This window comes from Arvicanthis niloticus, chromosome 6 (assembly GCF_011762505.2).
Source record: "Arvicanthis niloticus isolate mArvNil1 chromosome 6, mArvNil1.pat.X, whole genome shotgun sequence".
In the NCBI taxonomy this organism is placed as follows: domain Eukaryota; kingdom Metazoa; phylum Chordata; class Mammalia; order Rodentia; family Muridae; genus Arvicanthis; species Arvicanthis niloticus.
Genome location: NC_047663.1, coordinates 90434189 through 90458696, shown reverse-complemented (window position 1 = coordinate 90458696; position 24508 = coordinate 90434189). Strand labels below are relative to the sequence as shown.

Below are 24508 nucleotides of genomic sequence, written 5' to 3'. Positions count from 1 at the left end.
TCTTATTTTGGCTCTTGGGAAGGCTGAAATCCCAGCGGCCTATTCTGTGGCATCACCCTCTTTGTGTCCCATTTGCCTAGGACCTTTGCCTTTTGCTCCATGTGTGACTCAGGTCTGTGATGATTCCTGAACAACCTCTTCACCATGGCCATAATCCAGTAGCCCCAGAGCCAGAGGAGGCTCTTCTGCAAGGCGGATGCTTCATTGTCCCCCCCCAAACCCTTCCAGGAACCAGAAGTTAGAGAGTGTGCAGGACAGGGCAGATGAGGACTCAAGTTCCACTGGCAGTTGGCCATGAAGTCATAGGGTTCTGGTGAGAAAAAGAAGGTTCCAGAATAACTCAGCTGTACCTGCCTCCTTCAGGATTCACTGAAGAGGCAAGGTGGAAGGGCAGGAGCCGCTACCTCAAACCTCCACTACTGTCAGGGCCCACAGCCTCTTCCTGGCTCACCTCCCAAAGGTTCAGTCTCCACTTTCAACCCTTGTCTTCTCCCCAAGTTCCAAACCTTCCTCTTGACCCTGACTTCCTTGAGTCCACAGCCTTTTCTAAATCCTGCCTACTCTGTGCCCCAAAGCCTTCTCTTCTATCCCTCAATTGATCCCCAGCTCCTGCAGCTTTCTGGCCTGGATTACAGCCAACCACTCGGCCACCCTGGCCTGGTGTCCAGCTTTGGGCAGCCACAGGGGCACTAAAACCATTACCTGAGCTTCAGGTGGTGGCTCCTGGCGAAGCCATGTCAGGTAAGCAGAGAGGAGGGATGTACAGAGTAGTCCTGCTTTTAGACCTCACAGGTTCTCATGGAACTGGCTAGGTGGGACCTCTTTCCTACTCTGCTTCCTAGTACTGTGTGTCCTCCCCCGGGGCCCTCAACCCCTCTTACCTGAACCTTCAGAAGGGCTGATCTGTATGACTCAGCAAGATGAGTCTCTGAGGTCAGGGTACAGTGAGCAAGATTACAGGCACTACTACTGTTCTTGTGCAAGAGCTCCCAAGGTGCCTTCTTCCAGAGCCAGCGGATGGCTCCTCGCTAGGGTTTTCACCAACACAACTGAGTACTGCCGCGCTCGACGACCTGGAGCTTCTCTTAACAGAAGGCCTAGCCAGTCCTGAGCCCTTGAGTGTAGAGACCTCGGAAAGATATGAGTACAGTGGCCTGGCGCCTGGCTCCTTGGTCCCTGAACAGGATACCCCTAAGCAGTGGAAACAGCTGGAACAATGGTGAGCCTCACAGAGTATGAGAAAAGGCCATGTGGGGTAAGGGAGATGATACTATGAGCGAGTTACCAGGAGAGGCACAGCTTGACCTACCTGCTCTGGCCCTCATTAGGGTAGCTGAGCTGCAGGCTGAGGTGGTTCGCCTGAGGGGACACAAGGAACGCTGTGAACATGCCACATTGGGCCTGCTTCGTGAGCTGTTACAGGTCCGTGCCCGTGTGCATATGCAGGCCTCAGAGCTGCGGCAGCTGAGGCAAGAAATGCAGCAGGCAGCCTGGAGCCCAGAGAAGGAGTTAGAGGTGAGACAAAGCAGAAGATACACGAATAAGCCAACCTTTTCCTGATGCTTGGGACATTTCCTGGATCCTGACCCTACTGATCCCAGTTGTTTCAAGCTCTGGCTCCTTCATATTCTCCTGCGCTTATGCTGCAGGGGCTTGGTAGGCACAGATTCAACCTGCCTAGCCCTCGTTTCCTCCTCTTTGCAGTTATCTGGGCCCCAGAGCCAGAACCAGATGCAAGCCCTGGATAAAAGGTATAGAGAGAGAGACAAGTACAAGCTTCAGTGGGAAGGGCTGGGTCCCATGCTTCCCTGCAGTAGCTGGTGTGGTGCCCACACGGATCTCATTTAAGTAAACAATACCTATAGTTGTCCCAATTCAGACTGGCTCTGCATACACTGGGGCAGGCTATACAGGTGGTGGGAAACGGGTTGCATGACCCCATGACCAGACCTGCAGCAACAGACACTGCCTAGCTGCTCTGGGGCTAGCATGGCAACTCCTTCCACCAGGCTAGTGGAGGTCCGGGAGGCTTTGACACACATCAGGAGGAAACAGGCTCTACAGGACTCAGAGCGGAAACATTCCGAGCAAGAGATAAACCTCAGGTGGGCCAACTCCTTGGACTAGCTTGAAACCAGTTTTGTATACACTGGAAATCTCAGGCCAGAGCAAGGCTGAGGTCTTCCATCTTGAGCCCTCAGTGGCCCCAGGGAGCATCTTGTAACATGAATGCTGCACTTCTCACTACTGGAGACCCCACCTGCCTGCTCTCTTTCATTTGGTGCCTTGCTCTCACTAGGGACCTCCAAGGGCTATTTCCATGTGTCACCTGGGTGGGTTGTGTACCTCAGCCTGAGAAGGACCTAAGGGCCTAAAGCCCACCAGTCTCCCCTGAGTTGGTGTTAACACACCTATTGCCTCTAGACTGACCAACCTGACTGGCATGCTGAGCCAAGAGGAGCAGGGCCGGGAAGCAGCCTGCAGCACCCTGCAGAAAAACCAAGAGGACACCAGCCAAAAGGTGGACCTTGAGTTGGCCAAGATGCAGGTACCTCCTGAAAGCCAGGCTTCGCCTAGGCAAGAGTCACCATCAGGGCTCTGAGCGGGAAACCTCCAGTGTTCCCCAGCCTATGGCCTTGTCATCAGTGCCTCCCTTCCTGCAGTCGTCTGTTTCAGTGTACAAGAGTAGGCTCACCAGTCCCACCCTGTGTGATGTGGTCGCCTCTCATCCCAGCTGCACTGCCCACTCACTGACCTTAGCTGCAATCTCAGTCACTGAAAACTCAATTCTGCTGTCACACAGCCTTGTCATGTGCCCTGTTGCTGCAGGTTTGGGGGAACAGAAAGCATGGGCAGGGGACGGGGCCTCTTACAAAACAAGTCAGTTGAACTAACAGAAAAGGAGCAGCTGGGCCTGAGGCTCCTTCTGCAGCTGTTTTTGGGTTTAGCATTTCTCTCAAGTAGGACTCAAAATCCCAAGGCAGCATGTTCTCCTTCCACTTGGGACCCTTCAGAGGGGCCTCTGCATGGGGGTGGTGCACACCTTTCATCCTAGCACTCAGGAGGCAGAGGCAGGTGAATCTCTCAGTTCAAAGTCAGCCTGGTCTACAGAACTGGTTCCAGGATAGCTAAAGTTACACAGAGAAACCGTGGCTTGGAAGAAAGAGAGAGACAGAGACCGGGCAACCTGCCTCTGCTTCTACATGGAGCTTAGGAGTGGTTACACATGCCTGCCACCCAGCTTTTTGGCTCTACAAATGTAGACCAGGGATTACAGCTGCTGTTCTGTATCCAGGCTCCTCACAGGACAGAGTGGGCAGAACATACTGGATGCTTCTGCCCAGAAGTAGTGGCGTTCACCTCATGGCTGCTGGGAAGTTAATGCATTGCCATCATCAAAAACACAGAAGCTTTGGGTTGAGGATTCCTCACATGCTGGGCATGAAGGAAGCTAATCAGGCCCTTTGAGGGTTCTTAGGAGTTTACATGCCACTGCTTGTTTTTGTAATAAAGTTTTATTGGCACAGAGCCATGAACATTTGTTTAACATAGTGACAGTCACTACTTTGAACAAGAGTTGGGAGGCTTCAAGGGAGACCCTGGGATCTTGAAATATTTGCGGCCTAGCTCTTCAGAAAAGGTGACCGAGGGATGGGTGTCTGGCTTAGTTGATGGATTGCTGGCCTAGTATTCACAGAGTTCTGGATTCAATCTCCAGCACCCATAAATCTGAGCATAGTGGCATGACAGGTACGAAGCCAGCCTGGGCCATATATGAGATCCTATCTTAAAAATAAAATGTAGCCATCCCTGTTTGAGGCTCCCCTCCTGCAGGGAAGGGAGGCCAGTAGTGCCTCAGATGAACTTCACCCAGACAGTGGCCCATGCCAGGTTCTTTGTGAGAGCCTGAGAGCTGGGCCTGTTGGTAAGAGAGTCCTGCAGCCACAGAGGTGACAGGCAAGTGGATGTTGTGAGGTAGGTTTCTTGTGACTTTTCTTTGGTATATATGGAGGTGTGACAGTCTCACTTTGAAGCCCAGATCACCTCAGACTCGGCAACCCTCCTGTGAACTTCAACCTCCTGAGTACTGGAATTCCAGTCATGTGCCAAACATCCAGATTTGTCAAATCCTGATATTTCTGGGGAGACATGAGAGAAATATTTATTCACTCTAAATAGGGAAGGAGCCAGTGGGCTTAAAGAAAGATTCCAAGTCCAGCTTAGCAAATAAATGGGCTTATTGGGTCTTCTTACAGGTTAGCACGGGTAAGACGGGTGGGTGCAAACCAAAAGGCTGCCATGGCCCTACCATCAATATTTTACCTCTTATACTTTAGCATTGGAGTAGTTGGGTAGGAGGGAGTGCTGGTTGCAATTGCAGGGAAAGGTCTATAACTCTCCCTCCCCTCTCCCAGAGAGGCTGTTAGCCCCATTCCCATAGACAGCTATCTGCTCAGAGCTGTTTCTCATTGCCATGACTGCAATCCAAGATCTCCACAGGTCACCACAGCTGCTCAGCTGCATAATGGCACTGGCTATGTCAAGTCCCAAAGGAGACAGCCTTACTACAGAGTGTGTGAGGTTGAGGGACAGAAGGCTGAGCTGGGCCTTGGACCTCTGTCCTGTGCCTTCCGACCCTCAGAGCAGCAAGAGAACAGCATGGGGAGGAGGCAAAGCCCAAGGGTTACTTCTAGTTTTCCCACCCACATGCTTGATAAGGCCATGCTTGGGTCCCACATGTCCAGGGGTGTTCTCACACACCAGGGTGTCTTCACATGAGCTTCTCCTGCTGAGGCTCCAGCTCAGCATGGAATCCAGTGCCCACTGAGCAGCCTTTCCCAGGTACATCTGGGGCTCTGGATGTGCACTGAATTGTCTAGGCCCTCATGATCTTGATCCTTAGGCCCCTTCCTGGCTCGTGATCTAGTGTTCTGGGGGACAGTGGGTCCAGCTGCCCTACCTTCATTACTGCCCAGTACATGCAGCCTGGCTCTGCAGGGATTGGGAACATGGGGGGAATGAGACCCTGGTGAGGGAGTGGACATACAAGGCAGGGTAGGATTTCTGGCAGGGAAGCTTCAGGTGACTCTGGTCCCTCACAGGCCCAGATGACCAAACTCAACGAGGAGATGAGCCTCCGCTTCCTAAAGAGAGAGGCTAAGCTATGTGGTTTTCTACAGAAGAGTTTCCTGGCCTTGGAGCAGGTGAGGGCCTGGGTGGGGCCCAGTGTCCTCACAGATTGTCCAACGGAGCAACACATTTACAGGTGCTGGGTTGGAGAGATGGCTCAGAGGTTAAGAGTACTGGCTGCTCTTCCAGAGTATCCAGTTAAATTGCAAGCAACCACATGGCATCTCACTACTGTCTACATCTGTTCCTGGAGTTCTAACACCCTCACACAGACATGCACATGGTCAAAACATAAAATAAAAATAAATTATTTTTTTAAAAGTTGCAGCAGCTAGTGCTGTCTCCACAGAGAATGAAATCCTCAGAGAGTACACGGCTGATGGCAGAGAGCAGCCTGCGAGAGGAACTGGAAAGCCGCTGGCAGAAGCTGCATGAACTGACAGAGGAGCGCTTGCGGGTCTTGCGGGCACAGCGTGAGGTGGGCCTGGATGGCCAGGCAGGGTGGGAGATGGGGTAGTCACCAAGGCTCAGGGCCACTTCTGCCATAGCAGGAGGAGGAGGGCCACCTACTGGAGCAGTGCCGGGGCCTAGACAAAGCTGTAGTCTATCTGACCAAGTTTGTGCGACAGAACCAGGTGTCACTGAATCGTGTCCTGATGGCTGAGCAGAAGGCTCGGTGGGTGTCTTGTCAGGACAGTGGTCCACTCAGTCCCTTGCTCAGCTAACCACTGGCTGAGCTTAGCTGGGGAATGCCCTGACTCCCTCAACCCCTGCAGCTGTCGGTTAGACCCTGACTAATTGGACATGTCACGAAAGGATAGCAACCCTCTGCTAGAGCTCCCGTTCCTTCACCCTGAGTGTCACACTCTCTTCTTGGGAACACCCCTCCCCTGGTCCATGGGATCACCTAGAAGGTCCCAGGGCTAGCACGCAGCCTCTCCCACTCCCTAGCCAGTGCTAAGGGATAGTTTGGGTATCAATACACAGGGAGGCCAAGGTGAGCTTGGAGGAGACCCAGGCTGGGGAGTTGGCTTCATATGTCCATGAGAATCTGGAGGCTGTGCAGACGGCTGGCAAGCTAGCTCAGCAGGAAACACAGGATGCACTGGAGCTGGTAAGGGACTGAGCAAGGTGGCACTCGGCAGGGATCCCTGTGCACATGGGCACCCAGCAGAGCTTCCCTCCACGCCGTCCCATGCAGCTCCAGGAGAAGAGCCAGGTCCTAGAGGGGTCAGTGGCAGGACTGGACCAGCAGTTGAAGGACCTGAGTGACCACTGTCTAGCTCTGAGCTGGAGGCTAGATCTGCAGGAGCAAACACTAGACCTGAAGCTATCCCAGGTGAGGTGGACAGACCCATAATAAGGAAGGGAAATAAAGGATGGAGCCACGGGTAGAGACCTGATCCTCTGAATCAGGCAGGGTGGCTCCTACAGCCCCTTGGCCCCAGCACACTCTTTCTCTTTCCTTCCCCACTCTCTTCTTTGTTTTCTTTTTTTCTCTGTTCAATTCACCTTTCAGTTGGGAATGGAAACACGTTTCCGTAATCCCAGCTCTGGAGGCAGAGGCAGGTAGATCTCTATAGTTCAAGGCCAGCCTGGTCCACAAAAGTAGTTCCAGGACAGCCAGGAGTGTTGCATAGAGCAACCCTGTCTTGAAAAAGCACCGCCACCACCCACCCACCCCCAATCACCTTTTAAAGCATATAGTTCAGTGGGTTTTGTTTAGTTGTATATTTTATTTGTTTGAATTTCCTTTTTTGTATTTTTTTATTTATGTGTATGTGTGTATGTACTGCATGTGTGTAAGTGCTCAGATAGGCAGAAGAGTGTGTCACTCTCCTGAGGCTGGAGTCACAGATGATTGTGAGCCACCCAGCCTGGGTGCTGGGAACCAAATTCCAGTCCTCTGGAAGAACAGCAAGTACTCTGAACTGCCAATCCATTTCTTCATCCCATTATTATTATCGTGTCACTATTGGTTTGATGTAAGAGAGGATTTTGCTATGTAGCCTGTGTGCTGGCCTGATGCTCAGTATGATCCCAACCTCAGGAGTCCAAGGCAGGAAGATTGCTCAACCCCAACCCTAACCAAAACCCGGCACGTTTAGTGCGTTCACAAGAGAAGTTATTGAAGTCAGCTCCAGAACTTTCTCTTCACATCATATAGAACCCCAGAGCCTAACTGTTCCTCTCCTCCCCCACCTAGCTCTGATCTGTATGCTGTAGGCACTTCATCCCAGCATAAACCTTTCATCTCGGGCTTCTCTCCTGAGTTGCCTTCATGGGTCATCCCTGTTGTGTGGATCCATGCTTTATCCCTTGGTAGCTAAATAATGTTCCTACATGTGGACAGACCATGTTTCACATACTTATTCCTCTGTTGATAGACACAAGAGGCCATTCTCTTTTGTAACTGCTGTGAACACTCCCTCTGGTGTGGCGGGTGGATCCCCCAACCTTGGCTGCCTCTGCATCCTTTCTGGATATGTATGGCCAGAGCAGCTGCCAACGAGTCCATTGGCCACAATGTACCCTCCTGAAGTGTGGTCAATCTGTTCTCTATTCCTGTCACAAACAACTGTCAGCTCCTCAAGGGCAAGTTTCTGCCCAGCTGGATGGCCCTGCCTAGGAAGACCACCTCAGCTGCCATAAGTCTGGAACATCTGTCTTCTGCAGTGTCTGGCCAGGCTTTTCCGGGCAATCTGCATGCTTTATACAAACATGCTTTAGAGTCAGATACTCTGCCTCTTAGCTTTAGCAGGCCCTGTCTACCCATCTGCCTACCATCCCTCACAGGATGTTGAAATTGCAGGCACAGACTGAATGGGAAGGTGTGGAGAGGGAGTCGCTGCAGGATCTGGCCCAGTGGCTGAAAGAAGTCTCAGCTCACTTGCAGGAGGTGCAGGAGAAAGTGAACAACCTCCCCCAGCAGGTGGGTAAGAACAGAGTTGCCACTAGCCTTGAGGTTCTAGACCTTGGCTAGGCTTGGGCTGGCCTGGGGCTCCCAGATGGCTGTGCTAAGTCACCTTGGCTTCCTACATATTCCACATTTCAGATAGAAAGTGTCTCCAACAAGTGTGTTCTTCACAAGAGTGACATAGATGTGAAGATCTCTGCTGAGGGCAAGGCCAGGTGAGGCTTCAAAACCACCCAGGCCTCTTGGAAATACAGAAACTCTTCTATCTCCCTGATCTTTACTGGTCCTTCTAAGCCCTGCACCTCTGCCTGTATGGTTATCCAGTCCCTAGCTAGTCCCACCCTGGGCTCTACCTCCTATAGAATAGCCTAAACTCTCAAGTTTAGCCTCAGGAGTCTTAGCTCTGAACTGAGCCTTCTTCCTTGGGCTCTGGAACCCCCTATAACCAACCCCTGACGCCCACAGGGAGTTTGAGGTTGAGACTGTGCGACAGGAGCTAGCTACCTTGCTGATGTCTGTGCAGCTTCTGAAAGAGGAGAACCCTGGACGGAAGATTGCAGAGATCCAGGGCCAGCTGGCCACGGTATCCCTTGGGCCCCAGGAAGCTACCTGTGTCTGCTTCCCTAAACTCCAGGCCCCCAGTGTTGCTGTGCTGGTGGGTATATTTGGCTGGCGGCAGTCTGTATCTGCTCATGATTAGAGCTATGTTTAGTTTCAGAAGCAAATGATAAAGCTGGAAAACAGCCTCCAGGCCAACAAAACCATCCAGAACCTGAAGTTTAATAATGAGACCAAACTGGTGAGAGAAAACTCTGGGAGAACCGCTTGACCCCTCACCCTCTGCCAGCCTGCCCCAAGCCCCTCTGTTCCCATCTCTACAGGGTCCCAGGAACACATTAGCTGGGTGGTGCTGAACAGTGTGTCCTGGAGGTGAGGACCTCCCGCTGGGCTTCCTCTGTGGAAGACATCCCCACATACACACATCTGCCACCCACCTCTGTACTTGTTCCCCATGAGTTCTCTTGGCCCCGTACCTCTGCACTTGCAGCGCACAGAAGAGATCGCAACCCTGCGTGAGAGCATGCTGCGCCTGTGGAGTGAGGAGGGACCCTGGCCACTGACGCTGGGCAGCAAGCGGGTATTTATGTCCCTGGTGAGGCAGCGGTTCTTCATCAAGGACATAGCCCTGAGCGAGCTGGTCTCTGTGAACTCCTGGGGAGTGTACCAGGCTGTGAGGTGGGCACCTGAGAGGCTGGGTCTCCCAAGGGTAGCAACACTGCCACAGGGGGTGTGTTGTGTATGAGCTACATCTCTGGGCAGGTGGCTTCATTGGAAGACAGTCCTCTTGAACTTGGTGGCCCAGAAAAGGCCCGGAGTGATCTCAGCCATAACCCAATGGAAGCCTGCATATGAGGTCACATCTCTGAGTATGATCCAGAAATAAACATGCCAGTCCTTGTACCTGCTGGAGCCAGACTCTCCTGTTATCTGATAGAATGGCTTTTCTGCAGCTCACAGGCCCGACAAGGGTGTCAAGTAGTGAGAGGGACCAAACTCAGAAGGCCCAAGTTATTTGGTCCTTGAAGTACTCCTCCTGCCCTGCCTAGTGCAAGGCCAGACTATCATGTTCACTGGGAGTTCTGTGCAGGGGCGCCCAGGCCACACCTGTCAGGATACACCCCTGCTGCCTGTGAGGACAAATGTAAAGAGCAAGGACACAGGGCCCTCAGACATCCCCAGCCCTGCCCACCTGTCCGCTAACACTGAGGTGCCAGGGAAGCCGCTTGTGAGCACGAATCTGGAGAGCGAGCATCTAGGTCTCTGTGATCAGGCAGTGTCCCTCGTCTGGCCTCTCAAGAAAACCCGAACTCTTGCATGCAGCTCCTAGTCCTGCCACCAGCCTAGCTGAGGAGACGACACATGAAACCACCTGAGACCTCCAGAGACGGGGAGGGCTGGCCGGGTTTTAGTCCCGACTTTTGCAGCGCTCTTTGCTACTGACGTGAATCTTGGGGCTGGCCTAGTAACAATGGGCAAGGGTGTACACGCAAGTAATAGTTCTCGCCTGGGTTCCATTCGCTTCATGTGGGCAGAGTCCTGAGTCCTGCTGTGTATAGTGGGGGTCCCCCCGCCCCCTGAGAGCCGCTAGCCAGATGTGTCTGGATAAGCTTTTGTTCTCTCTCTTTCTCTCTCTCTCTCTCTCTCTCTCTCTCTCTCTCGCTCTCGCTCTCGCTCTCGCTCTCGCTCTCCTCGCTCTCCTTGCCCTCCTCGCTCTCCTCTCAGTGATGGTGGCCACAGTTCCAGGTTTGGGATAAGCTTACATCCTCTTGGGCCTGCTCTCCTTGAGGGAGAGCTAACTGCATGACTACTTAGATAGACCTACTAGGGCAGGGCCTGTGCTATAGGAAGTAGGTGCTGGGTTGTTCTGAAGGTAGAAATAGAAATGGCCACTGCTACCCCCAGCACACTCCTGACTCACCTGCCTGCTCACTAGACCTCAGCCAGATGTGTCCCCTCCAGAGCTTGGGTGCCTCCACTCTGCAACTCAGAGCCACCCTCAGCAGACCAGCTGGCCAGCAGATCACTAAAATCTGGTGTGCCCGGGTGCAGTAGGCCTAGTGGGTTGGGCACAGGCTCCTTCCAGAAGGATGGAGGCAATTTTCTTTGGGTCATGGGGGTTATGTGGCTGTACTTCCGCTCCAGCCTTAGTCTTCGGCAAGCTGACACTCTGGGTCTGGAGAACTGCCGAAGGCCATAATCAAAGAGCTCGGCCAGGGGGCCCAGTGGTGGCACCCTGTCTCCTCTGTGGCCCAGCCTGTGCACCTGACCCTCAGGCCCCCCAGGGAAATGCATCCTGAGCTCAGCAGCCTCCTCATCCTCTGGGAGCCCATCCTGGGCCAGGCATACGAGATCAGCATAGTATAGATCCCGGGCAGAACAGCTGGCTGGCTGGCTGTCAGCACAGATGTCTTGGGCATCTGGGTCTTGCCCTGTGTCCTTGCGTCCAAAATATCTCTGGATGTCACCACTGATGAGCTCTGAGAAGCGCAGCAGCTGCATTGGGGTTTCAGGGCTGCTGGGACCTTGAGGGGCTACTCCTGAGCTCTGGGAGTCTGGGCTGCATTCCTGTAGCCCCTCACCTTGCAGGTCCTGGTCTCCCTCTTCTTCTTCCTCTTCCTCCTCCTCCTCTTCTTCCTCCTCCTCCTCTTCTTCAGAAGTTTCTGGAGCCTCCAGGTCTGTGGGCAGGAAAGACTTGTGTGATGGTAGGGGCAGCTGGAAGTCACAGACAGACCGTATAACACCAGCAGCCATCTTGTTGAGGTCTCCAAAATTCTGGGGGTTCCTGGAACAGCAGGCACAGACTAGGAGGGAAGTGAGAGGATGGGTTAGCAAGTGAGGGCTGGCAGTGCCCACTAGACATAGCCTGTGTGTGCACAGCCTGCAAAACGCTGCTTCAGCTCTTTGCTCTCTCCATCCCTGGGCCTACTGAGCTCAGAGAGATGTACCCGTGTAGGGAGGAGCCCTCATGGTACAGGGGAAACAGATGCTACCATGAGAACCACCACAGTTGGGATCACTCAGGCCACAGGGTAGGGCCAGAGGCAATACTAGAGGGCAGTACTACCCAGACAGGAAGAGACAGGCACTGGACAAGGCATCTACCCTGTCCCAGCCTGGATCACTGGATAGAACCAGAACCTGCCTTGACAGGCTCAGAAGTCTGCCATATGCCATTGGGAGCTTGGGGGGGCTGTGACAGCCAAAAAGCTCCAGTAGACACAGTTCCTATGTAGCTACCGTTAGCTACAGTCACAGCTCCAGGGCTTCTTTCTGAAGAGGTGCAATTGTTGGGGTTTTGTTTTTCTTTCTTTTTTCTTTCCTTCCTTCCTTCCCCCCTCCTCCTCCTCTTCCTCTTTTGTTTTCTTTGTTTTGAGATAGGACCTGTCTACATAGCCTTGGCCATCCTAGAACTTGCCGTATAAACTGGACTGGCTTCAAACTCACACAAGTCTGCTTGTCCCTGCCTCCAGAATGCTGGGATTAAAGGCATGTGCCACCCCTCTTGGGTAGTAATTCTTGTTGGTGGTGGTGGTGGTTTTTTTTTTTTTTTTTTTTTTTAGAAAAGGGTGTCAAACCAGGTGTGGTGGCACATGCCTTTAATCTCAAGAGTCAGGCAGGCAGATCTCTGAATTCAAGGCCAGCCTGATCTACAGACTGAGTACCAGGACAGCTAGGGCTACACAGAGGAAAACATGTCTAGAAAAACCGAAGAGAGAGAGAGAAAGAGAGAGAGAGAGAGAGAGAGGGGGGGGGGTCTCATTTGGAGCCTAGGCATGGCTCTCTCTCCTCCTGGCTAGTGACCCTACAGTAGATCTCAACCCTAGAGCCACTAGGCTCTTTCACAGAGGAAGGGGAGAGCAGGTGTCCAACAAGGTGTATCAGAAGACAATCTCTGTCTGAGAGGCCTGGGTGTGAGTGACCCCTTAGTCAGATCTGCTCAGGGTCAAACTGCCCAGCCCCTCTCTGCTATCCTGAAAGCTGAGCTTGGGAAGTAGAGACTGGCCACTTTGATGTCTTACATTGCTGGATCCTTCTGTCTCAGGAGGTGTCCAGTAGTCCTGACAGTAGTCTCTGAGGAAGACTGCTAGTGGAGAGCTTAGTGCAGACATTACCAGCAGGACAGACACCCCCCTCCCAACCCCCAGTGCTGTGACCACCCCAGAAGACTCCAGCATTCACCCAGGCTCCTACCTGACTGGGACTGTAGCGCTCACTCAGCAGGCCCACCTCCACCTGGGGCGAAAGCATTTATAGGGGGCTCCACAACTGCCTGAGGCTGGCAAATATTTGGCAACGGCATTGTCATCGCAGACTGGGCAAACAGAGCCCGTTTGTTTTAGCGCCCAGCAACCAGAGCCCCGCGGGGGGAGTACCTGAAGACTGCCTCACCTGCACGCAGTGCCGGGGGACCATGGAGTGTTTGCCTCAAGCCCAGCTGGCCCACACCCTGGATCCGAGGACCCTTATCTGTACTGCTGATTGGGGCCCCATCCAAGCTTTGTCAAATAGGCGGAAAATTAAATTTCATGCTATTTTGAGTTCTGGAGTACGCCTCTCCAGAGGACATCCTGCCTGCAGTGCATGCTATAAACCATGCTCTGCAGCAGCAGGACCTGGAGCAAGGGGGAATTGAGGCTATGCAACCACTCACTAGGTCCAGGAGGGGAGCTAATACTTGCAGCCCTTGTAACTCCTTCCAAGCCCCTCCAGCCTCTGGGCCTTTGTTCAGCTAAGATTAACCATAACCATGTCAACCAGCCCAGTAAGAACTTGGAGAAGGACTCTCATGTAGTAGCTGCCACCTACTTGTCCAGAAACCCAGCTGTCCTTGTAGTCAGTCTGACTGAACCAGCAGCTGAGCATCCTTGGGGTATGAAGACAAGGCGCCTCCCTTCCCTGGTTGGAAGCCTAGACGTAACTAAACCTAAGTGGAGTTGAGGAGCGCTAATCCTGAGGCCCTCTGCCTTTCTGGTAGCTTCCTCTGGCTTCCTTAATCACTGATCCCAAATTGGGTGGTTTTAGAACAGGAATGTTTTCTCTGTCCTCCTGGAGCTGGTGCTTGGGGTTCTGCCAGCCACTTGGTGTTTCTTGTTTCGAAACCTGTCATAACCATAATAATGCTGTCATTTGCACTTGGGCATTCACTTTTTTTTTTTTTTAACCTTGAGACAGGGTCTTGCTGTGTAGCCTACCCTGGTGTCAGGCTAGTGGCTATCTGAGTGCTGACCTTACAGGCATGCACCACCATGCTTGGCTGGCAACTCTTACAAAGATGTACACCATTGGATTTCAGGCTGCCCGGACGCAGCACATCCTCAGCTTAACTGGTCACATCTACAAAGAGTTTTTCCAAATAAATTCAGTCTATGGTTTAGAGTGGATGTGCATTTAGTGGTGGACACTATTCTAGGTGACCCACGTACCCTCCAGAAAGAGTGTAGTCCCCAGAGCACTCAGCTGCCCTGAAGTAGCCCTCAGTGACTTCAAATATCATCAGCTATGGTTCCTCTTGCAGCTACTGGGGTTAGTTCTAAGGACAGGAAAGTGGCTCCTCCCAGCATGCCTTTTACTACCTCAGGCCCAAAACATTTGCTGATTGTCTCTAAGTCAGCACTTGGCCCAGGGGTTAAGAGGGATGTGAGTATCACTTACCTTTTTTGGGTCCTTCTTTGCTCTAGGCACCACCCCTACTTTAGGCAAGAACAGCACCTAGATTTTAAGCCAGTGAAACACTGACCATCAGTCTAGGCATATGTCACCTGACACTATGACCTTCAGCTTTTTCCTGTCCCCTGAGCCCATACTTGATGGCCTCAGTGAATTTGTAGTTCCTGGAGGGTAGGAGGTCAGGGAAACCAACCCTGAAGATACTGGTCATTGCAGTCAGAACACCTACCCAGCACAAGTAAGCCACAGAGAAATGAAAAGTTAAGTCTTAAGGACAAGCACCTCAAAGCGCTGGGCTGAATTGGGGGGTATACTAAGATACATGCCTAGCATGTCCAAAGCTCAAGGTTAGATAGATCCCCAAAGCCATATACACTCAGTGTGGTGACACATGACTATACTCCCCTATAAGCATTGGGAGGTGGAGGCAGGAGATTCAGAAGTTCAAGGTCATCCTTAGGAAGGTCAAAGCCACACTAGGCTATATGAGACCTGTGGCAAAACAACCTGTAAGCAAGGCTGGTACCCTGCTATGAATGTCTGGGAAGCTGCACACATCTGTAGACTAGATTGCTTGGAGCTCAGCCCTGGAGAAGGGCAGCAAGGGGGCAGGTCACCTGCAGGCCTGACAGGACATTGAAAGGCATGGCGTCGGTGGTGGGGTAGCTGCTGCCAATCCTGACCTCTTCTGCCTCAGGCAGGATACTTGGGCCATGTCCCCAGTAGGTACCAGATGAGACTTCTGCTGTTCTGTGTGTCCATTCTGCTCTGGCTTGCATCTACTTCTGATCCTACAGTCTGACCATGTTAGACTCCAGGTTTTGAAACCACTTTCCAGTCTTGGCTGTGGGTGACACTGCTTCAGTCTCAACCAGCTCCCTTCTCAAGCACCAAAGTCCAAACCTGGAGGACCAGGCATGGGGCTGGGGGGTTACAGTTGCTTCGAGCTGAAGCCACATCACCCTCTACTGCTGGATATGAGAAGGACAAGCTGGCCCTGGAAAGGGATGGAGACAGGTTGGATGATGTAATACTGACAGATGGGTCTGGGGTCTACAGCTGTATCTTGCTAGGCAGGCAAGGAAGGGATAGCCAGGGCCTCAGGTAGTGCCCAGAGCATGTGGATTGTGGCCCGCATTCCACCCTGACCAGCCCTGGAGACAGGAGAAGACATACTGAGGCTGTGAGTGCAGACTGCCATGGGCTCACTTGGTCAAGCCTTGAGCTTTCTGAACCTTAGGTTGAGTGCTTCAGGAAGAGGACATGAGCCACAATTCTGCCCTGGAGAAGGTTCCACTTGTGTGTGACCAAAGAATAACTTTGGAAGAGCTGGGTGTGAGGACCAGCAGAGGCCTGCAGCGTGTCTCAGCAGATGGAGAGAGTCTGGGAAGACTCAGCCACTGTCAAAGAGCTAGAATCCTTGAGTTCAATACAGAGTCAGGCAGAGACTAGAAGATGCTCTACTTAGAAGATGCTCTGTTGCTGGCTTTGAAGATGGAGGAAAGGGTCATGAGTGAAGGATTCTGGGATTTTCAGGTGCTGGGAAACACAAGGGACCCAGTTTTCTTTGCAGTCTCTGGATTGTCATCTGATACCTCAATTTCAAGGCCAGTGAAACTCCCCGGGACTCCAAATTCTTCTTGAAAATCCCACCCAGGCCACACGGCTGACATCATATGCATTGACACAATCGGAAAACCACAGTAAGAGTCATGGTTCCAGATGGGCCTGGGTGGGTTTGTAGGACACTGTTTTTGGCTGTGAAATATATAGACAGTTTCCCAGCACAGGAAACCCCTGTGTCAGTGTCCTAGTTGAGATCATGCTTAGGTGATCTCTTGAACTCTAGAGTCAAGAGCTGTGTGTGGCAACACTTAATTATAATCTTAGCTCTAGGAAGGCAGAGACAGGAGGATCTTAGGGTCCAACTAACCTAAAGTTCTTGAATTTCAAACTAGTGAGCAACTGTCAGAAAACAAAAAGGTAAGGCTGGGTGTGGTGGTGCACACCTTTAATTCCAGTGCTTGGAGGAAAAGTCAGGTGGATCTCTGTGTGTTTGTGGCCAGCTTGATCCACATAGTGAGTTCCAAGTTAGCCAGAGCTACATAGAGAGACCATGTCTCTACATGCATACATACATACACACACAAACACACACGCATACACACACACACACGTTAATGAATATAAAAAGAAAGTGGGCAGTACCTGAAAAACCATACCTAAAGTTGTCCTCTGGCCTCCACATACATTTGTACACAAATTCACAAGCACCCTTCCCCACATACATGCACACTCCACTACACATGCACCCTAACATATAATCATATATACACATATACAAGCACACATGCAAGGAAACCAAAGAACACCAGAGCCTCAGCTGTTTCCTATGTGTAGAAGACCCTATCCTTCAGGAGCTGATCGGTGGTTGTTCCCCAGGGCTGCCACTTCCCCAGTGCTTGGGTTTCACTGCATCCACCCCTCAACACCTTCTTCCTCACCTTGTCTATGTCTGGCACCTGGATAGCAGGACTAGATCTTGGACAGCTTTAGGTCCTGAACCGACCAAGTGCAGACACCTCCACTAGTGCTGGCTGAGAGAAGGCTGTTCACTGGCAGTCTTGAAGGACTTTGCCCTTATCCTGGAGTAATTCTGGTGCTCTTCACTGCCTGACAAGAGGCCACAGAGAAACTAGGATGGAAGATTCTAAAGTAGGAAGAAACCAGAGCAGATAGTTGTCTGGGAAGAAAACCCTGAGAAGAGCCTATGGGGCCTGCTGTTTAAGTCCAAGCAAAGGGGAGGGGCTCTCAGAAGGCAGGACCTAGAGTGGTAATGGACGGAGGATCTGGGGACTTAGAGGGCATGGTGAGGGAGTCATCCCCCACTTTTCACCCATGTTGCCTGTGAGCCATGTTCAGGACAGACCAGGTGTCCCGTAGGTAGGGGTTGAGCTCTAGTTTTTGCTTCTGGTAAGGCTTGGTTGGGGTCTCTGGGTCAGTGGAGAGGCACACTCAGTTGGTGGACAAGGCCACCCCTTGCCACCCCATCCTAGTCACCTGCCATTTTGGGACCCTGGAAGAGGCTGGGGCTGAAGCATATGTCCTAGCATCTGCTCCTAACTGGGATATGTTTGGGGTTGGGCCCAGAAAAGCACTCTGCCCACTATCCCCTGGCTCCACCTACCCCCCTTGCTCACTGTCAGGCCTCAGACCCTGGGAGAGTGGAACTCTGCCCTTACAGAGGCACAGATCTGCCTGCCCCCAGGCACCTGGTATCTATCTTCCTGGGAAAATCAATAGCTCCAATATGTCAGCTCTTAAGTGGAGCTACAATAAATTACCCTGCCATTAAGCCCACTGACGACTACCGCCTCTGCCTCCCATTAGTGAGACATTAGGCTTCCTGTGAAATTTCTCTGTGTGCTTTGCAATAATGAGGGCTGAGGTGTTGGTTATGTCCCTGAGGGGCGTGGCAGTGGCTCCACATATAGTATGGTGGGGCATCACATCTTGGAGCTTCTGCTATAGGGTTACTTCTTCTATAGCTTCCTGGCCAGGCTCCTGTAGCAGAGCCTACTAGAAAGAGTAGCTCTCAGAAAGAAGTTTGTTAAGGAGCAGGTGGCTGAGGAATAGGGTCCAAGGCTCTGCCCTAGATCAGATGCTGTGAGGAGCAGGATGGTGAGGAGGTGGTGTTTGTACCTGTTGCTGGGTCTTGTGACTGAGCACCATGAACTTGGTGACTTAAACATCAGACATGTGTGACTGGAAAGATGGCTCAGAACTTAAGAGTGCTCGCTGCTCTTGGAAGGACCTGGGTTCTGTTCCCTGCACCCACATGGTATCTTACAACTGTACCTAATTCCAGTTTCAGGGGATCCAGTGCACTCTTCTGGCTCCATACACACCAGGCACACCCACAGTGCATGCATGCATACATACATACATACACACACACATACATACATATATATATACATGCATACATACATACATTGCAAAACATGTACACATAAAATAGACTTACATTTCTTTTCTTTTCTTTTTTTTTTTTTCCAAGACAGGGTCTTTCTAGGTAGTCTTGGCTGTCCTGGAACTCATGCTGTAGACCAGGCTGGCCTTGAACTCACAGAAATCTGCTTGCCTCTGCCTCTCAATTGCTGGGACTAAAGGCAAGTGCCACCACTGCTGGCTCATTTGTTTTTTTTTTTTTTGTTTTTTTTTTTGTTTTTTTTTTTGTTTTTTTTTTTTTGAGACAGTGTATCTCTGGCAGTGCTGAAACTTACTCCCTAAATGGATCAGGTTGGCCTCTGGCTCCCAAGTGCTGGAACTAAAGGTGTGTGCCACTACTGCCCAGCTTAATATTTATAAAAATTTTAAAAAAGAGTATTCCCAATAGTCTGGAGGCCTGAAATTTCAAACACTCCTTGCTACAGTTTGGGAGAGATTATTCCTTGTCTCTCTCCCGCCTTTTGTAGCTGGGTGTGTGTGTGTGTGTGTGTTTGGCTGCTACTTCCTAACATCCTGGGACTCTTACTGCCATGTGCCTTACCTTCTCTTCTCAAAAGGCATTCTGAAAATCCTGACATTGGATTTCCAGCCTATTCTGACCAGTATGACATCTTTGTAAACCATTTGCAAAGACCAAACAGGGTGCCAATGTTGTTTCCGGGGGTGGGACCACTGTTCACTCAGCACAGCAGTGCCAGACCCAGGGAGATACGTGATTTTGTGTGTAGCCCCATGTGTGCAGGTGTATGGGAACTAGAGGTGGCGTTCCTCAGGAGCCACTCAGCTTGTTTTTAAGATGGGGTCTCTCTTGCTGGGACTTGGGACTTGCCAGTTATGCTATAATGGGTGACTAGAGAGCTCCACAGATCCCCTTTTCTGCATCCCCAGATCTGGGATTACAAACATGTGCCACTACATAGAGCTTTTTATGTGGCTGGTAAGGATCAAAGTCAGACCCTCATCCTTCATGGCGAACACTGTACAGATTGAGCCACCTGTCTTGCCAGACCTAAGAAGTCTCTTTCTGCCTCTCATCTGAGACCGTCATTGAGACTGAGATGGGCTCATTGGTCATTGTCAGAGGCTAGTCCACCCCAGGGTGAACCTCTAACTCTTGCTCTATCTCCTTATTCTGGTCTCATGGGCTGTCCTGGGCAGCTTGAGCCTGGCTCCCCTATATCCAACCCCAGAAACCTGCCTCCCTTCACACTTTAGGCCCCCTGAGCTCCACCTCCTTCTGGAAGCTCCCCCTAGCTTATATGTTACCTATAGTTAAGGGCCTGGGTTCTGTGAGGTCCTTGCCAGGAGAGTGGTGTAGCAATATGGGGTTCTGTGGGGTGGGGCCCAGGGAGGAGGACCTGGGTAGACAGGTGACTCTGTTGACACAGGAGCTCTTAGCCAGGGTCCTGGGTTGGGCCTCTCGGGGGTGGAGCTTGGGGGAGGGGGACTCACAGGTGTTGCTGGGCACCGACATTTCTATCATTTATCATTGCTCCTGCTCAAACTCAGTGAAAGTGCATTGGGCAAGAACAGAGTGTGGCCGGGCAGTGGTGGCACACGCCTTTAATCCCAGCACTTGGGAGGCAGAGGCAGGCGGATTTCTGAGTTCGAAGCCAGCCTGGTCTACAGAGTGAGTTCCAGGACAGCCAGGGCTATACAGAGAAACCCTGTTTCGAGAAAAAAAAAAAAAAAAAAGACAACAACAACAACAACAAGAAAAAAAACAGAGTGTGAGGCTTTTCCCATTAGTAAGTGGGCACTGGAGAGCAGCATATGCCAGGTCCCAGGAGGCTCTGATTTTGTTCCATCCTGGGCTAGATTACAGTTCACAGTAAGGGGATTTCCCAGGACCCTCTCTTGCCCACAAAGCATCCAAAAGCTACGGTCACCTTCAGGATGACAGAGTGTGCTGCCCCAGGTCTTGAGCAAAGAGAAGGTAAAAGAAGATCACAAGGTCCCAGCCTTCCTCACTTCAAGTGAGTTTGCAGGCTGTTCACAAATCCTACAGTTGTAACAGGTGTAAATTTCCCCCCAACGCTTCTGGATCTAATTAATTTCAGGTCCCTATTTCCCTGCATGGGGAGAAGTTGTGCTGGCTGCAGCCCTCCAGCCCAGGAGTTTCAAGTGAAGACAGGACAGTTGGGCTGAGTGTTTGTAGCTGAACTTCATGTCTTTCAGGAGCCAGAAGTACTGGACTCTGCTTGTCCAGAAAGCATCCTAGGTTGCTGAGACTCACAGCAGTCTGGCCCATGAGACAGAGGGAGACGTGGGTTTTGTTGCTGTTGTTTTATTTTTGTTTTTGTGACTGGTTTACAGATCAAGAACAAATTCAGAGTGACAGTCATTAGTGGGCCCTGCGGTAAAGCCAGGTGTAATATAACTCACTGTAGTTTCTAAGCAGCCTAGGTACTAAGAAGATACCATTAGGGGTGATTTTTTTTTTTTTTTTGTATCTTAAGTTGGGTTGATGTCAAGACGTGTAGTACAAGCTGGCTTGGAACCAGTGATCCTCTTTTTTCTACCTCCACAGTGTTGGGATCACAAGGTTGCCTGGCTGATCCTGAAGGTGCATTGAGCTTCAATCAGCTTCCAGCTCAAAATAGCACTTAAACTACAGGAGTATAATTTCAGAATCGCCTCCCTGTAGAGTGGTAGGATGTCCGAGGTCTGGTCAGCTTATGGTCTACACAGAGCTATTTCCACTCTCCTCCGGGCCTGAGGGCATAGCTGAGATGGACTCGCTGGCAGTTGAGACACTGGCCAAGCTGGAGGCTGAGAGCCCGGACACAGCGCTAAGAATGGAAGACACGCTCTGGAGAACAGGGACTAAGTCCCTCCCAGACGATGGTCCTGCAAAGAAGCCAGTAGATGACACGGGCTTTCAAGTCTGTGGGCAATCCTAGGCATTACACTGAACAGCCCGGGCTAAACTCTTCCGAGAGCTGAGGCAACCTTCCAACTCGCCTCACCAGCTCAGGTATCTGTGGCAGCACGAGAACTTCACAAACCCTTAAGTAGTCAGCCCATTAGGGCGGGGCCCGAGACGGAAGAACTCGCGAGAGGAAGTGCATCATTTCCGTTGAGCGGCAAGACCCACGTTTTGTAGTCGTAAAAATTTTGATGTGAAGTTCGGCTTCCGGTTTCATGCGACGGAAGTGACGAAAGCGCGGTGCGCCCCGGCGTGCGCGTCGAGGTCGCTATGAACGTTGTCCTGTGCTCACGGGCTGCTGGGTGAGAGCCGTGAAGTGCCGGTGGGTGAGGGCGGGAGGCGGCCGTGGCTGCGGGACGCTTACTGCTGTCTCTCTTCCAGAGCGGTCCGGGCTTTGCGGCTCGTGGGCTGGGCTTCTCGAAGCTTGCATCCGCCGCCCCGTGGCCGGTCTCCAGCTCAGTCTGCAGACAGGGAAGAGGAGGAGGAAGACCCCAATCTCCCAATCCAATTTTCCGGCAGCAAAGCCACCCCAGTCCGCTGGACCGTGGAGCATTCTCTGGGGAAGCAGCAGCAGCGGCCCTGGTGGAAAGTGCTGCCGCTCACCCTCACCATTGTGGCTCTGATCATATGGTGCTACCGGAGGGAGGAGAGCAGCACGGACCAGTGGTTAAGACAGGTGTTGGAAGAGGAGGACGAGGAGGAGCCTGAAGGTCCTCCGGAGGAGCTTGAAGCTCCGGCCCTCTACGGGGCTAGAACGTAACAGGGTGCATGCTGAGGAAGGGACTAGGTAGCCATCCTTCTGTTTTGTCGTCGAATTTGACGATTTCTGAACTGGTTCTGCGCGTGTCCTCGTTGCTTAAAGGACTTGGATGGCGCCCTTGGCGCTGAGACACAAGAACACAGCACAAAATTGGAGGCTCGAAATCTGATCTGTGCCGAATACCAATGACCAGTGATTACGTCCAAAAAACTTTTGAGGTTCATAGAAAAGGTTTTGGGTGCACCGTGTGCTGTGATGTATTCGTACAGCCTAATCATGTTTCCAGAGCAGTTCTGGTGGAGATGTTACCTGCAAATCATTGGATTTCCGAGACAGACTAACTGCAGATGTGTAATGAGCTATGGTGTGTGCAATATCAGTTGAAGCTATTTTAAATACTAACAAATGGAAAATACATTTGGTAATGAACTCAGTTGTCTCCCCTCCCCTTTCTTTTCTTTTCTTTTCTTTTCTTTTCTTTTCTTTTTTTTTGGCACAGTCTCCCTATAGAGTTCTGGTTAGCCTGGAACTGGCTGTGTAGACCAGCCTTGTTTCAGACTTAGACATCAGCCTGCTTCCGCTGCCACTTTTTTTTTTTTTTTTTTCTTCTACTCTTCATTCCCACTTGAAACAAAAATTTGTCAGAAGTGGTAGTGCATGCCTGTAATCTCATCACTTATGAGACTGAGGCAGGGGGATCCTAAGTTTGAGGTCTGATTGGGCTACATAGGGAGACCCTGTCTCAAAAAACAAAACAAAATCATTTTTCCATAGCACAGTGGGTTTTTTTTGTTTCTATATTTTTACAGTGTTGGGGGTTGAACCCGGGAATCTATCGTGCTAGACCACCAATGAGCTCTACTTCCAGCTCACGTAAAACTGTTTTTGAAGAAGGTCACATCCCATGCCGTGGTTCCTTGGTGCAGCCAGGCTGGTAACTTCTCCACAGTGATTCAGGCAGTTGAACTTGGGAGCAGAAGTGGGCACACTTACTACACATCTGCTGTTTTCTTCCTCCCTTTCTTCCTTTCTTTTTTAATTTTTTAAGACAGGGTCTCTTTACAGAGCCCTGGCCATCCTGGTAATCTGGCTGTAGCCTTGGTTGGTCATGAACTCAGAGGCAGAGACTACCTCTGCCTTCTCCTGAGTGCTGGAATCAAAGGCATGCGCCACCAGACCTAAACCTGACATCTGGTGTTGTATGGAGTGACAGGAGAATAGGTTGTTAGCTGAACAGGTTACTTAAATGTTTATGGTTTTTTGTGCCACGCTTGTCCTATTTTCCAAATAGACTGTAGCTTATGTTTTACCTATTCTCAGCCTGGTGAATTCTTTGGGTGAGTGCCCAGTAGACATCGGGTAGGGAGAGAACCTGTAAACAGAAGCCAGCTGCATGTACAAGATGGTAGATAAAACTGTTGGGCTGAAAGAAATGATTAAATAAAACATGTTCTTTTGAGGGAAGAGGAGTTAATGTAACAGACACGTACAAAATTAGATTTGTTTTATGTGTATGTATGTGCATCACGTGCACGTCTGGTGCCCATGCAGGTAAGAGGAGGGTGTCAGATTCCCTGGAACTGGAGGTACAGATGGCTATGAACAACCATGTAGGTGCTGGGAACTGAACTTGGGTCCTCTGGAAGAGCAGCCATTAACTTTTAACCACTGTGAGCAATCTCTCCAGCTCCAACAACCACTTTTTGTAAGTTCTTACAAATGGGAAGTCTTAGTAGTGTTGGGCAGTCCCTCCCCCTCAGAAAAAAGTGAGCTATTACACCGGAAAAACTGTGTTTTGTTTTAAGCCTCAGCCCTTGAGTAACAGCTTCAATAAAAGGGATCTTATGGGACACCAGGGGTCTGCAGAGGAATGAACACATCTTTTGTTTGTTTTGTTTTTTGGTTTTTCGAGACAGGGTTTCTCTGTGTAGCCCTGGCTGTCCTGGAACTCACTCTGTAGACCAGGCTGGCCTCGAACTCAGAAATCCGCCTGCCTCTGCCTCCCAAGTGCTGGGATTAAAGGCATGCGCCACCACTGCCCGGCTGAACACATCTTTTGATGAGATACTTTTGCTTATGTCCACAGTAAAGGTTGTTCGTTCATTTCCACCATCACTGCCATCTGCTCTCTGTCACACCTTATGGAGCCAGCTCTGCTGTCTGACAGGTCCCTTAGGTTGTCTTTGTGTTGTGTGTTTCTCCAAGCTGGAGTCTGGGGTTGACCTAGTTTTCATTTCCCACTCCTCAGCAGTCTGAGGATTATGCCTTTCCCTGCTTGCTCGTTCTATTTGATCTTTGAAAAGACAATGTTCCTGTTTGCTGGGACTGGCTTATAGCTCAGTTCACATGCTTGTGCAACCAGTAAAATAAGTCCTTTAAAATAAGTTAATTTTGTGCTGGAGAGATGGCTGAGAGGTTAAGAGCACTGGCTGTTCTTCCAAAGGTCCTGAGTTCAATTCCCAGCAACCACATGGTGGCTCACAACCATCTATTTCCTCTTCTGCCTTGTAGGCATGTATGCAGGCAGAATACT

The 24508-nt window shown here is 51.1% G+C and overlaps 3 protein-coding genes across 10 annotated transcripts; 2 read left to right on the top strand and 1 right to left on the bottom strand.

Annotated features, from left to right (window-relative positions):
- Positions 1 to 131: 131 nt before the first annotated feature.
- Ccdc154 (coiled-coil domain containing 154) lies at positions 132 to 9617 on the top strand. Of its 8 annotated transcripts, none has more exons than XM_076937153.1 (17): positions 132 to 741; positions 1093 to 1219; positions 1329 to 1515; positions 1705 to 1751; positions 2010 to 2105; positions 2425 to 2548; positions 5103 to 5204; positions 5480 to 5608; positions 5682 to 5806; positions 6118 to 6244; positions 6332 to 6469; positions 7943 to 8062; positions 8186 to 8262; positions 8513 to 8630; positions 8760 to 8846; positions 9096 to 9283; positions 9368 to 9617. In XM_076937153.1, the coding sequence occupies exons 1-17, from the start codon at positions 735 to 737 to the stop codon at positions 9489 to 9491; spliced, it is 1923 nt and encodes a 640-aa protein (XP_076793268.1). In that variant the 5' UTR covers positions 132 to 734; the 3' UTR covers positions 9492 to 9617. The 8 variants fall into 8 exon arrangements, with proteins under 8 accessions (XP_076793268.1, XP_076793267.1, XP_034362287.1 ...); XM_076937152.1 differs by having other exon boundaries at positions 5453 to 5608; XM_034506396.2 differs by having other exon boundaries at positions 1009 to 1219.
- Positions 8794 to 12934, bottom strand: Percc1 (proline and glutamate rich with coiled coil 1). Its single transcript, XM_076937158.1, has 2 exons — positions 12800 to 12934; positions 8794 to 11409 (listed from the first exon to the last, which is right to left on the bottom strand). The coding sequence occupies exon 2, from the start codon at positions 11357 to 11359 to the stop codon at positions 10538 to 10540; it is 822 nt and encodes a 273-aa protein (XP_076793273.1). The 5' UTR covers positions 11360 to 11409; positions 12800 to 12934; the 3' UTR covers positions 8794 to 10537.
- Positions 12935 to 21351: 8417 nt separating this feature from the next.
- Uqcc4 (ubiquinol-cytochrome c reductase complex assembly factor 4) lies at positions 21352 to 23434 on the top strand. The gene is made up of 2 exons (XM_034504240.2): positions 21352 to 21517; positions 21597 to 23434. The coding sequence occupies exons 1-2, from the start codon at positions 21486 to 21488 to the stop codon at positions 21973 to 21975; spliced, it is 411 nt and encodes a 136-aa protein (XP_034360131.1). The 5' UTR covers positions 21352 to 21485; the 3' UTR covers positions 21976 to 23434.
- The last annotated feature ends 1074 nt before the right edge of the window (positions 23435 to 24508 follow it).